The sequence below is a fragment of the Xiphias gladius genome, chromosome 10 (assembly GCF_016859285.1).
Source record: "Xiphias gladius isolate SHS-SW01 ecotype Sanya breed wild chromosome 10, ASM1685928v1, whole genome shotgun sequence".
Taxonomy (NCBI): Eukaryota; Metazoa; Chordata; class Actinopteri; order Istiophoriformes; family Xiphiidae; genus Xiphias; species Xiphias gladius.
The window spans coordinates 19,601,947-19,614,862 of NC_053409.1; the positions used below are offsets into that span (position 1 = coordinate 19,601,947).

Genomic DNA, 12,916 nt, shown 5'->3' on the forward strand with positions numbered 1-12,916 from the left:
GCAAATATTGTACTTTTTACTCCACTACATTTATTTGATAACTTTAGTTACTAGTTACTTTGCAGATTCAGATTAATAATACAAAATATAAACATGCAAATAAATGATGATTTACATTATTATTAAAAGTGGATTCAGCTCAATGGGTACTTTTACCTTTGGTACTTCAGGTATATTTTGATGCTAACACTTTTGTTTTTGCTTTTTTACGCAAGTAAAATTTTGAATGCATGACTTTTACTCGTAACAGAATATTTCTGCACTGTGGTACTGCTACTTTCACTTAATTAAAAGATCTGTGTGCTTCTTCCACCCCTAAAAAAACTACAGAATTCTTCACTAATTTGTAATTTGCACACTGGATATTTTTTAATTGTAGTAAAATTAAATTAAATTGAAAAACACTGATTGTGGTGATTGTGACCACTTTTTGCAAACTAATTTTTAACTATAAAACTTGAATAATAATAATAATAATAATGATAATAATGATAAAAATGATAATTTATTTCTATCTTTCTTTCGATCTTTTCAAGATACACAAAGACGCTTTAAAATACAAATCAAATAAGTAAAAAAGAAAGTAAGGATTGAATTTCAGCACACTAAGGACATTTTTAACTAAAAAAAGATTTACAGCTGTGCACAAGACTCGATTCACATTCACAAACTACTTCTCAGAGGATATTTCCAACAGCTTGGCTATGCTAAAGGTCACACATCCCACTTACCCTCCAGTTTTCATTTGACACCACAGAAGAAGAGCGTCCTTGGCTGAGCGCGTCTCCTTCTGGTCTGCCTGGCCCGTTTCCACAATAATGTCCTGGATCTGATGAAGAACAACAAGCACAGCTGGATGGTAAATAATGAAACTTAACTAATGACTGTGTGGTTTTGCAAGCAAACAAGAACAACTCACAGCTGAGAGCAAAAACCTAGCTGATAGTAACATGTCGCTAATAGGAAGCACCAGTAGGGAACATGTTGGCACAAATTTCCCTTTGAAATACATAATTTATCATAGATTGATGAAAAAAACTAGGAGGTTTTTATTTGTGTAAAACAAACCTAATCTCAAGTGATAAATCATCAATGTTATTAGCCGGTGGGAATCTCACAAATCTGAACCCCACAGTCCAATTGATAGAAAGAGGGGAGGTAATTATTGAGGTTCTTATTTTCCCACACAGTGGGCCAGTAATTAGAGCAGTGATGTGATCTGAGAGACAGGTCCCGAGAGAGGGCTAAATTTAGCCAGCTTTGGTTCTCCTTGGCTTATGCAGACTGAAAAGATACCGACAGAACCAAGTAAACTCCTATCTTTCCTGTTTCGGTTTTTTTTTTTTTTTTTTTTTTTGGAGAAAGGCTGAATAATGCAGCAGGCCATATTGTTTGAACTAACGTCTAAAAATAACAGTCTTGCTGTCAAATTAAAAATAAATATCTGCCCTCTCAAAGAAGATAAAAGAGTCAAACAGACATGTTCTGATGTTCTGGATGTGCTCCTAACAGCAGATCATAATGGCTGGAACCTGAAGGCATCTCATTTGAGGAAAAAGAAAAAGTCCAAAACATCTCAAGGCTGCCAGCTGAAACTGTTTCTGTGCTACATGCGAACGGACCCAAGTGAGACTAGACAATTAACAATCAGAGACTTCTCTGTTAAACACAGCAGGTTGAATACTATGGTTGCATTTAAATGCAAATAAAAACATGACTAAGATGTAATTAAGGCAATAATGCACGTGAAGCAGAGCCGAAAACTGTGATTGTATTAATGCAAGTGTGCTCTTAAGTCAATGTTATCATAGTCATAGTAAAGTACACTCATATTTTTTTGAAGCATGTGCAGCACGTACAAAGTGAACTGTGGTCGGGCAGCACATGTAACCAGCGGCTCACATTATTTTGATTTTGATACGTGTGTTGAAAAAACATGAATATTGTGTAGTTTTCAGACCAGAAGTGCAATGGTGACATTTGTAGTTGTAAGAAAATCCAAAGGAATGCTGAACCAGATGGTTTCTGTTATAAAGGAATAATCTTTTAGATCTAAAGAGCCTTTTATTTTAAAAGTTAAAAACAAAATTTGTTCCCAAGAAAATTTCCTCTCTTTTCTTAAGATTATTTAAGTTTTACTATAAATGCTTTACTACATTATGGGGAGCTGTGGTATTAGGAAACGATTTAAAAGATTGGACTCAGTCATGTCAATTAGCTGCGATATTTTTAAGTCCCAGTGACTTAGCTGGATGCAAAAACTGGATTTTGATATCAGAGTATCCAAATTGAAAATGACATGAACTTTTGTTGACGTTTATTTTCGCCCTTCAATTATCTTTATTGGCTATTGATTTATTGACTATTATTGATCCTACAATGCCTACAATCCCCTTAGACTGACCAGTGTTTCCCCTCTCTGTCGTACCCTAAAGCTTGCACAAACAACATCACTGTACCTTGTACTGCATTACAGAAAATATCTTGCAATATATTCTATCGTACTGTGTATCTAATTTTGTGGTTTGTGCTATTGTCTACATTTAAATATAGTGTGTAGTATATGCTTGTTTATTTCACATATTTTACCTTCTGTTACTATATTCATTTTGTGTATAATGCGACAGACTTCCATGAGACCTGCAGAGGGGCACTGCTTGACTTTTTACGTCTGCACATAAACACTCAATTGCCAGTTTAACATCTTTCTGTATAATGCAGCACAATTCAACAGCACGACAATTCACATCCTCCAAAATGACCATCAAGTTGAATCAACACCTCTTTGAGATGGTTTCAACAAAAACAAGAACATTATAACCCTAATGAAGGTTGGATTTATTGCAGGACTGTTGTCTTAGGCTGCATTAGTTTTAGCTAGGTGTTCCTAATAAACTGGCAGCTTCCTACACAATGCACTAATCGTATCACGTATATGTCCTAATTATATAGCTTCAATTGTCATTTACTTAATATTCTTTATTTTGTTGTATTTATTATTTCCAATGGTTCTTAATCTGTTTCTTACCTCTTAAGACTGTTTCTTGTACTGGTGTAACCTGTGAAATTCCCCTCTAGGGATTAATACAGTCCTATCTTGTTTTATCTTACTAGGATGACATACTTTAAGGAGTTGTAACTATATATATTGCAAAGTGTAACATTTTTGGGTTTTGATGACACCTACAAAACACTTCATAACACAATCTTCAAGCTTTGATCCCAGCATCCTGTTTAACTGACGTTAAAAGATGAAAGGGAAAAGCAGCCAAATCAACGTAAAAGGAAGTAAAGAAAGATAAATATGGGCTTTCAGTGTAGCCATGTTCCTGCGTTTACCTGGAAGCGCAGGATGATGGTCCAGATAAGGCCGAGGATGAGACGATGGTTGCCGTCGACAATGTCGTGGGAGCCCATGTTCTCCAGGTGGACCCTCTGCTCTTTGAGGAACTGCAGAGCTTTGTCCACATTCTCCAAACAGTGGATACGCATCCGCCCTTTAGTGGGTCTCGGCTACAGACAGGGAGGAAAGAAAAAAAAACAAGCAAGAGAGAGAAAGAGAAAATTACAAAGACGAGGGACCACAAGAGAGTTAGAAATAATTCACAGGATATAAAAAGGAAAGATAACAAAATGAAAGGTGTAACAGAAAAGTCTATTACCAGTCGTTCGCCGGAGAGCACCTCCAGCAGTTTAATGAGCATGCGTCCGTCCCGAAGGTCTAGGTAGAGGTCAGAGATGCGACAGCCGACCCGGGACAGGATTGAGTTGACCCATTTAGTGAAGGTCTTCTTCTGAACCGCCTCACGCTCATCTGACAAGAAAGTCAAGAAAGAACACGGGCTCCATGAATAATGAAAAAATCTTCACAGCCACAGAGCAGCACAACCGGAGCTGGTAGGGATTTACTGTCTTGCACAAGGCTACTCCAGACGGGTGGATGCCTGGGAGATTGAAGGAAGAACCAGATTGAAGTTACAGTATATCAGCATTTGTCTGTGGAAATCTGCTACAGAGACAGAGGAATCTCCCTGGTTAAATTAATCCCAAACTGTGTAAACCGTGATCTTTGTCTGGATCCAACATCCACTCAGAAACGACTGTTTGGTTCCACTAATTTGATCCAAGTTGCCCAAGTAATATTATTTCTACCTACACACCAGCTCTGTGTCCAACAACTATGACTTCCATAACCATTGACTTATTATGAGACAATGGGCCCCTGAAGCCCCCTACGCCTCCAACATAGGAGCAAGACCCCCAAGACTGCCATTTTGCTGGTAAACCAGAATTCTTAGGTGCTGCTGCTGTTTCAGAAAACGGCACCTGAACTGCGGCATTTTGCCCACACTATGGATGAACAGAGAGAGTCTAAGTCCTGTCTAACGCTTCCTGCTACAGCAGCTCCACACTGACACTCCTCTGCAGAGATATTAACTGTGCTGCCCCGCTGGAAGAGACCGCCTCACTCAGACACTTAGTCACCGTGGTGTCAGATGGGGACCCTGGACATTAAAATTAGGCCACATTAAAAGATCTGGAGCCGTCAAATTATCGCTGTTGTGTATTTGTGCAGTGCATCTCTTTTATTATGGCAATCGATAATACCGCTCCAGTGACACCATCAGCCCGTTAAAATGCTGAGATTTCGTGGAAACTCGCAGTTTTGACCTTTTTAGTCATTGCGGGAGGCGGAGTCACTCCCGTTTAATTAAAACCACAAAATTACTGATATGATTTAAGAGTTTCTGTGTAAAAGCCTGCTACAAATTTGATCACAAAAGGATACTGCCAGCGGAAAAACCTTAAAAAAGGCTTTAACCATCTACGTCTCCTTATCCTCCATGCAGATTAAATAGAGAGTCGATGCCGCATAATAACATCAAATGTATAAAAAGAAAAATAAATACAGGGTCTCTGCGTACTTAAGCGTAGGTGTATCATATTTATGCCAAAATTCCTCGACCGCAATTTTTGCCTGAATGACAGGGCAGAGAGAAGCAGAGAGTACAAGCATCAGACTTGGAGAGGTTTTTTTGGAAGATGCCGACATGGTGACACCTCTTGCCAGGTTCACGCTTACACTTTAAATCATATCCCAGTGCACAGCAGATGTGCCGCCTACTCAGCAGCAAAAATAAAATCAATTTTGATGGGACCATATGGTAGCATGACCCGATGTACTGTTGGAGAATGGAGAAGGGGGTGGTTTGAGTGATGTTCAGCAAGCACATGAAATCCCCAAACTCTACCTGCATGATTTAAACTTTCACTTATTACATGTCCACTTAAAGCACAGAATATAGTGCCAATTCTTATGTCTGTTAATGTGCCATTACACATATAGAAATAAGTAGAACCTGACAAGTGTTCTTTTTTTAAAGATTTTTTTTGGGGCAGTTTGCCTTTATTTTGACACTTGACAGTCTGGCGAGAGACCGGAAGTAGGGGAACAAAGAGAGGGGTATGACATGCAACAGGGGGCCCCCAGCTGGGAATAGCCCTTATGTGGCATGCGCCTAAACCATTAGGCTGATGCCCCAATACTTCATTTCTGAAGAGGACAATGATAGTACTGTTTTAGGGTCACAAAAATCTGATAACTACATACAAGATATGTACATGACATTTTAAAATTGAATTAACTTGTCAGAGCTTTCCGGTGGACAAATGACGTAACAGCGAGACTGCTTCTGAATGATCTCAAACATATTTTTTGACATTTCTCTACAGCAATTTCTTGTTACTTATCAGCCTCCATAAGCACTGATAACGATATATCTGCAATAAGCCAATAACAGCCTAGTTGCTTTACTGATCTGGCTCTAGGAATGAGGTCCAGAGACGACAACATCTCAGAGGGGAAAACAAAAACACCACAGCAAAGTGCTGACTTAGACCCCGACTACAGCTAACATGCTGAAATGATCTTTCTAAATATTTCTGTAAATCCAACATCTTGAACATCTTGGCAATTTAGTTAAAATAAATGTCACAGTATTTAGAAATACAATACACTTATACATCATTAAAATATGATAATATATGCATGTCAAATGCAATGACCACTGCTTCAAAGTTTTTGAACTGTAAAAACACTTCACATGCTAAATGATGACTAGGCTACTTTTGTTAGTTTAATTACTTGATTATTTATCAGTAGTTTATTTAACAGGATCAACACAGATAAACAAAAGGAAAATGAAATGCAGAAGATCTAATGTAGGCAGGGCATCTAGCTGAAGCTAATTTAGCTGGGAATCATTCATTTGGACCACTGAATTTTGTAAAACGATCACACAATATAGTCATATAATCATGATATGACTTAAAGTCAATAAACGATTATATTAAACTTAGAATAATAACAATACTAAAATAATATTATAACCCAGAACTGTCTCACACTTTTCATTATTATAACAGTACCTAATAATGGGCTTTACTTAAATTAAAGCAATTATTTTGTAGGCTGTCTAGTTTGTTTTTATAGTGAATATCAGAACTGAAACAATTAGTTGATTCGCTGAGTGACAGAAAATTAATCGGTAACAATCCTGATAATGGATCAGTCATTTTAAATAATTTCTTAAGCAAAAGTGGCAACAAAAAAAAAGTGAATATTTTCTGGTTTTCTACATTTTCTTGTGCTTATGAAGGGCATTCTTCACTACCTGCTGACATTCTATAGACCAAACAATTCATCTAATCGGTTGACTAACAAGTAATGAAAATAATCGCTATTTGTAGCCTTAGTAGTCATGTAGCTTTTGAATGAAGCTCTCTTAGTCCAGGTGACATATTTTATACTAATCTAGAGATAAATATATATATATATATATATATATATAAATATTTATCAGCTCAACCACCGGTGATGAGGCCTCCGCCTCTCAGTCGACCCATCTTGCACCATTTGACTTTCGCTTGATGTGCCTGCTACAGTCTGCCCTGTTTATTCCTGAAACCAAATATGACTGCAAACTACGGAGTGCAAAGGACTGCATCCTTAATGACGTGCAATAAATGATTCAGACCCCGAGGCTGTGGGGAACAAGCAAGGAACAGCTGTAGAGGAGGAGGAGGAGAAGAAGAGGAGACACGAAGGAAAGGGTGGCAGAGAGAGGAAGATACAGATATTGGACTAAAAGTTAAGAAGGAGACGATAAAACAGAGGGAGACAGAGGAGGAGACAGAGAGACTGGAGCAAAGGTAAACCAGGGAAGAGGATGAGGAGAAAAAGAGGGCAGGCAAGACAGATCAAACAGAAAGTGAAGGAGAGAGTGACTGAGATGCAGGCATTCAGATTTAGTCTTCAGAGACCCAACCAGGAAAATAGAGCAAGACACATTACATTAAGTATCTCCCCTACTGCTAAAAATGTATAAGTAAGCACCTAAAAACTCCAGCTCTATTCTCAGCATCATCAAAGAGAAGAGATCACGAGTTATTGTATGTAAAACTCATGATGCAGCAGAGTACAGTAAATAAATCATGCTTCTTCTGCTCCCCCCCAGCAGAACAACAGCACGCACTGCTCCTCTACATCCACGCGGACAACTACGCCATGAAAAAGTAATGGCAATTAAAACGTGCAGCTAACTCAAAGCTCCATCAGGAGTGTCAGCGTTGATTTAGCGCAAAGGATCAAATCATGATCCGTCAGCGGGGCAGAAAACCGAGTCAAAAAAGAAAGAAGCTTCAACAAGACAGTCATATGTGCAGTAAAACCTTTGACAAATCCTTTCTGAACAACGGCCGGCTGCCGCGGAGGATTTTACAGTTGAGGGAGTAAGAGGAAAATTAAAGCACATCCCCGAAATGTGCATGTGGTCCTCTTCGTATCATCTCACATCACGAGACCTTGAGAGGAGACATTGCACACTGATGCTTCTGGCCATTTAGGAAGGAGGGGGGGGGTTGTTGCCTGCGTGCATCCCGCTGAGCCATATACACAGGAGTAGTTCGACTAGCTCAATATGACGACAGCTCTCTGTGTACGCTCACTACTGAACAAGCCTTTCAGCATTTGTCTGAAGACTATGCTCGCTTTAACCCCAAAATTCCAAGAGAGGTATTGTAGAGTTGGGTATTAAGTCAATATAATATTGATATTGTGATGTGAGATTCAATATCACCTAGGATTTTATTATCTTAATATCATGACATATGCATTGGTCTTGTCTAGGTCTTTAAAGCTATGTTACAGGTAAGTGATAACATTTCAGAGCTTATTTAACAGTGAATTATTTCTTTGGTGATCAAAATTCACATTACAAAGCACCTTAAAAGCGTCTCCCAAAGCAGCTGTTCCCACGTTATATCTTCAAATATTGATATTGAGGTATCTGTCTTCAAGTTCATCTATTAAGGTTTGTAGCCCATTGGTCATTAGCCCCTTGTTATTTTGTCTATGAACTGTTTCTCAATTGAATTTCCTGAAATTGTACTTTGTCGTGATATATTTTGCTATTGTGATATATGTAAATACAGGGTAGTAGCACGATTCTCTTGAGTTAGTCATTCTAAAAAAGGAAAGGCGACCATAACCACAAGCAGGCACGTCTCCCTGTGAGGCATGCCGCGCTTACTAATATAAATACTGTTTTATAAACATAGTGTACCAGTAACCTAATTGGAAAAGCGTCATTAAGTCAGGAATGTTAGTTACACAACGGTTTCTATCTGAAGTTTGCTAACCAAGCAATTTGAACTTGAATTTGAATGTGTTACTAGTTACATAGCCCCGCTTTAAGGATTCGTATCAAAGTTGTGTACAAGAAGGATTTTTTATTATCCCGGACGGTAATTTTTCATAAAGCAAAAGTGTATGAAAGCGACCATTTTACGGACTTATTGTCCCACCCGCTTGGCTTTTTTCAAATGGCAATTGAGACTTGCATATTTCGCTACAGTTCATAAATAGAAAAGTAGCTGCAATAGTTCATACGACGGAATGACCACAACACGACTGCATGTTTAATGTTTGGTTGTTCTTAATGGTGCTGCAACAGAGGCTGCCATTGTCAAACTGTCATTTTACATGACTGAAATATCACAGGTCAGTCGTATTGTCAACATTTTTCACTTGTCAGCACAGTTTTTCCACACTGACCGGACTATAGCAGCCTCTTGTCACCTGTGTTTTGCTTCCTTTTTCCAACTTCCTGGCTTCTTTTTCCTGTATATCAGTACAAGCATTACTAAACATTCCCCTGTTTCACATGCTTTTACTTAGTAATCTTTCTTCCACTCTTTAAATCCAGTGAAGGCCCCATGACTTATTCATGCTGATGGATTTTCCCTGTACACAGCCGGATCTGTCTTTTCCCACAGTCAGCCCCTACTGGATGTGGCCTTGTGGTCCCAGAGCACCCAGCTACATGCCTGAGCCATGGCACTGCCGGCGCTACCTCTGCTGCAGCCATGATACCATGTCTTTATTTACAGGCTTGTCCGTGACTAAATGAAACACCTCCTCTGTTGGCTTTGAATGATTTCATTCTATGATGAAATGTGCATTAATGCACATTAGGTTGCATCAATGCACATTAGGTTGCATTAATGCACATTAGGTTGCATTAATGCACATTAGGTTGCATAATGCACATTTGAGTTCCCAAGGTTTCTTGACATTGTAAAGACTGAAAACAGAGCAGTATTTTAACTAATGGGGTTTGGAGAGGATGCAAAAGTAGCACATGCTTAGGAACAAATGCTTAAATAATGTATATTCAAAATATTTTGAGGGTCAAACTCATGGCAAGATTGTATTTTTAAACAGTGAACAGGAGAAGATTAAGGACCCAAAGACGCCAAGGGGAAGGGGTGCAGACACGACTAAAGAAAGCTAAAAGGTTAGAGGTCAATGTGTCACAGAAAACACATCACAAAAAATAACTATACAAGATGGAAAAATTAAAAACTTTCTGCGGGGCCGCATAAATACTCAACACACAATGAGTGTGTCAACTTCTGAGAAAGACATAAGAAAATACATGGATGCTTGAAATCAATAAATGCAAAACACCGTCTATTACTTTTTCTGCTATTGTTGTTCTGTCCAACCTCTACTATTCTACTATTTCTACTACTACTATTCTACTGCAGTCCTGACCAGATATCCCTAATTGGGGTTAAATAAAAAGTAAATACAATTTCATGAGTGCGTTTGATGGATCAATACACTTGGCCTCAAAAATCTTCAAGAAAAGTTTGCTGCTTCACATATCAGTTGTCTCTGCAGTCTTCAGAATCAGTCGATACTTGAAATCTAGCAAGGACAGAAAAAAAAAAAAAAAAACATATTCCCCTCTCTGTTCCTGCGTCGTCTCCTCCATTTTCTTCCTCTCACTAATGCACTTCTGTCATCAGGGAGTTGGACAGCATAGTGCAAGCTAACAAAAATCCACAGTGACGGAAACCGTCTCTCTTAGAACCTTAATAACACAGGCAGGGAAGCGTTGAACTGTCAGAAAAATTTTTTCTCTCTTTTTCTTTTTTTTTTTTTTTAAAACACCACCAACAGAAACCAGTCAGGAAAAAAAAAGGTTAGGAACAAAACACGCTGTTCTTTAGAACAGCTTGTGAAAGGTAAGGGTCATGTAGAGAATTGGTGACGAGCTATAGTGATGAATATGTTTTCTACTTTAATGAAATACCTAGGGGGACATAATACTACTTTGCAATGAATGGCTTAAGAGGGGAAAAACATCACGACCTTTTTAGGAGTTTGCCTTTGAATTATTCAAGGCCAAGTCAGTGAACAATTGGGGCAGAGCCACAGCTTCCTGAAAATAAATAAATTACTACTTAATACATTTAATAGAAGGGCCACAGTTATTGAAGCTCTGCCTTTTTCCAGCTGTCACAACAGGATGACTAACCTCGCACTTACTCACATCACAGCCCAAACACAAGTTGGGGAAGGGAGGGGCATGATTGGAAAAGTGTTGTCTTTCTCATCTCTGAGGCAGGAGAGGGTGGTCAAACTATCTCTCGAACACACACAGATGCACAAACACACACACACAGCTCTGCCATCAGGACCCTGTACCTTGCAACTGCCTGAAGCGTCCATCCAGGATGGAGTTGAAACAGATGTTGGAGGTGCTGTAACTCAGCCAGCGTGCTCGCTTCATACTCTTGGCCGAGGAGGAAGAGGAGGAGGAGGAGAGGAAGGGGGCAGGGGGAGGGTAAGGGTGAGAGTGAGAGGGCCGCTGACGTCTGGGGGTGCATGAGGAGGACGAAGAAGAGGATGAGGAGAAGGGGGAGAGTCCCGAGTGTGCCATGGTGAGCGGGACATGCAGGAGGGTGCCGTTCCTCTCCAGGTGGTGCTCCAGCTCCTGCTGCTTGCTGCTGCCTCCCCTCGATGTCTTCTTGCTTTCGGGTCTCTGGGCACGGTGGACCGGCGGGGTGCTCCTGCTCCGGCTGCTGTTCACGCCAACACGCCCGAGGCCCTCCTTCTCTGCCAGGGCATAGTGCCGACTGGCAGCCTCCTTGGTCCCTCCACTGCCGCTCTGGACGGCTGTGGTCTCCCTGCTGCTGGCCTTCAGGCTGATCTTGACCTCTCTCAGCCGGGGTTGGCTTATAGGGGCAGCGCGCAGCAGGCACGGGCTGCTCATCTTGACCCCCAAACAACAACAACACGCAGCCTGCAGCTGGCAGAGGACCTTGGCTCTCCACGTCTCTCTTCTTCTCTGTCTCTTTGGCTCTCTGTCCTCCTTTCCATATCCCTCTCCTGCTCACTCCTCCTCCCTCCCTCCCTCCCTCCTTCCCATTCCTCTTTCTTTCTCACTCTCTCCTCACTGCTGCCGTAACGATGCTGTGCCTCCACTCTCAGGCGGCACGAGGGCTCACGCAGCCTTCGGTTCAGTTCGGAGTGGTTTCTCCAGCCCCATCCATGCATACAATATGTTTCAATACGTCCATCTGCTCCCACGACTCTCTCCCTCTACCCAGCAGTCCCACACAGTCGTGACAGCGCTGAATTTGAAGCAAACGACTGGCACAGTTGTGATTTCCTGTGCCAATAGTCCAACATAAAACTATCTATCTCAAAGGAATGTGTCTTTCTTTTTAGGCTTTTATAAGGAGCAGTGTAAATGGCTGGGTATTCAATACGTTCTGAATGTGCTTTGAAGGAATGCTGGGTGCATATTTCCGAGTTCACAAGCTGTAAATCAGCAGCGGGTGTCATCCAGAGCATCTCTCATCTCCTGCCTCTCTCTTCACTCTCCTCCCTCCTTCTCCCACTCTCTTTCTCTCTCTCTCTCTGTCTCTCTCTCTGACAGGAAACACTGATTGCATTACAGAAACATCAGTGCAGCAGCACTCTAACACAATATCACCAACACCCACACAGAAGTCTACATCACTTAAAGAGACAGAAAGAGACAAAAAATAAATAAATAAAATAAAAATGGTGCGAGCACTGTCCCATAAACAGTCTGGACATGATCAAACATTTTAGCCACCTAGATGTAAAGCCAGCTATTGAACCACAATACTTTTTTGGTACCCATGTCCGTAACACTGAGCACTGGAAGCTGGCACTGAATCTTCAGATCAGCCATTCCTTGATTGAGAGTCATTATATCCCCATTTTTAATACTATTTTATGACCTACATCTTTTCGGCAACAGCCACTCAATGTAATTGCATTCTCTCATTGTCTCTTAAGTCAGACACACTGGCATCAAGGAATTTACCATTTAAAATAAATGATTGCACAGTCAGACCCGGCGGGAAAAGACCTTGCTCTTTGCAGGAGAAGTACTTCCTCCTATGCAAAAGCATGCATGAAGACTAGTTCTCAGGAAAGTTAAAAATACTTAAAGATATTGTTGGAAGTTGGAAGGATGGGTGAGCTGCGGCGGTTATAAAGGTCACCATGTACACCTGCGAGACAACGATT

The 12,916-nt window shown here is 40.5% G+C and overlaps 1 protein-coding gene across 2 annotated transcripts in view; it reads right to left on the reverse strand.

Moving 5' to 3' along the window:
• Positions 1-12,916, reverse strand: part of sptb (spectrin, beta, erythrocytic) — a 44,643-nt gene that overhangs the window by 23,376 nt on the left and 8,351 nt on the right. For both annotated transcript variants that reach the window (XM_040136683.1, XM_040136684.1), the window contains exons 3-5: positions 3,663-3,814; positions 3,340-3,513; positions 732-829 (exon numbers count right to left, since the gene is read on the reverse strand). In XM_040136683.1, the coding sequence (XP_039992617.1) occupies positions 732-829; positions 3,340-3,513; positions 3,663-3,814 (424 nt within the window). The remainder of the gene's footprint in view (positions 1-731; positions 830-3,339; positions 3,514-3,662; positions 3,815-12,916) is intronic.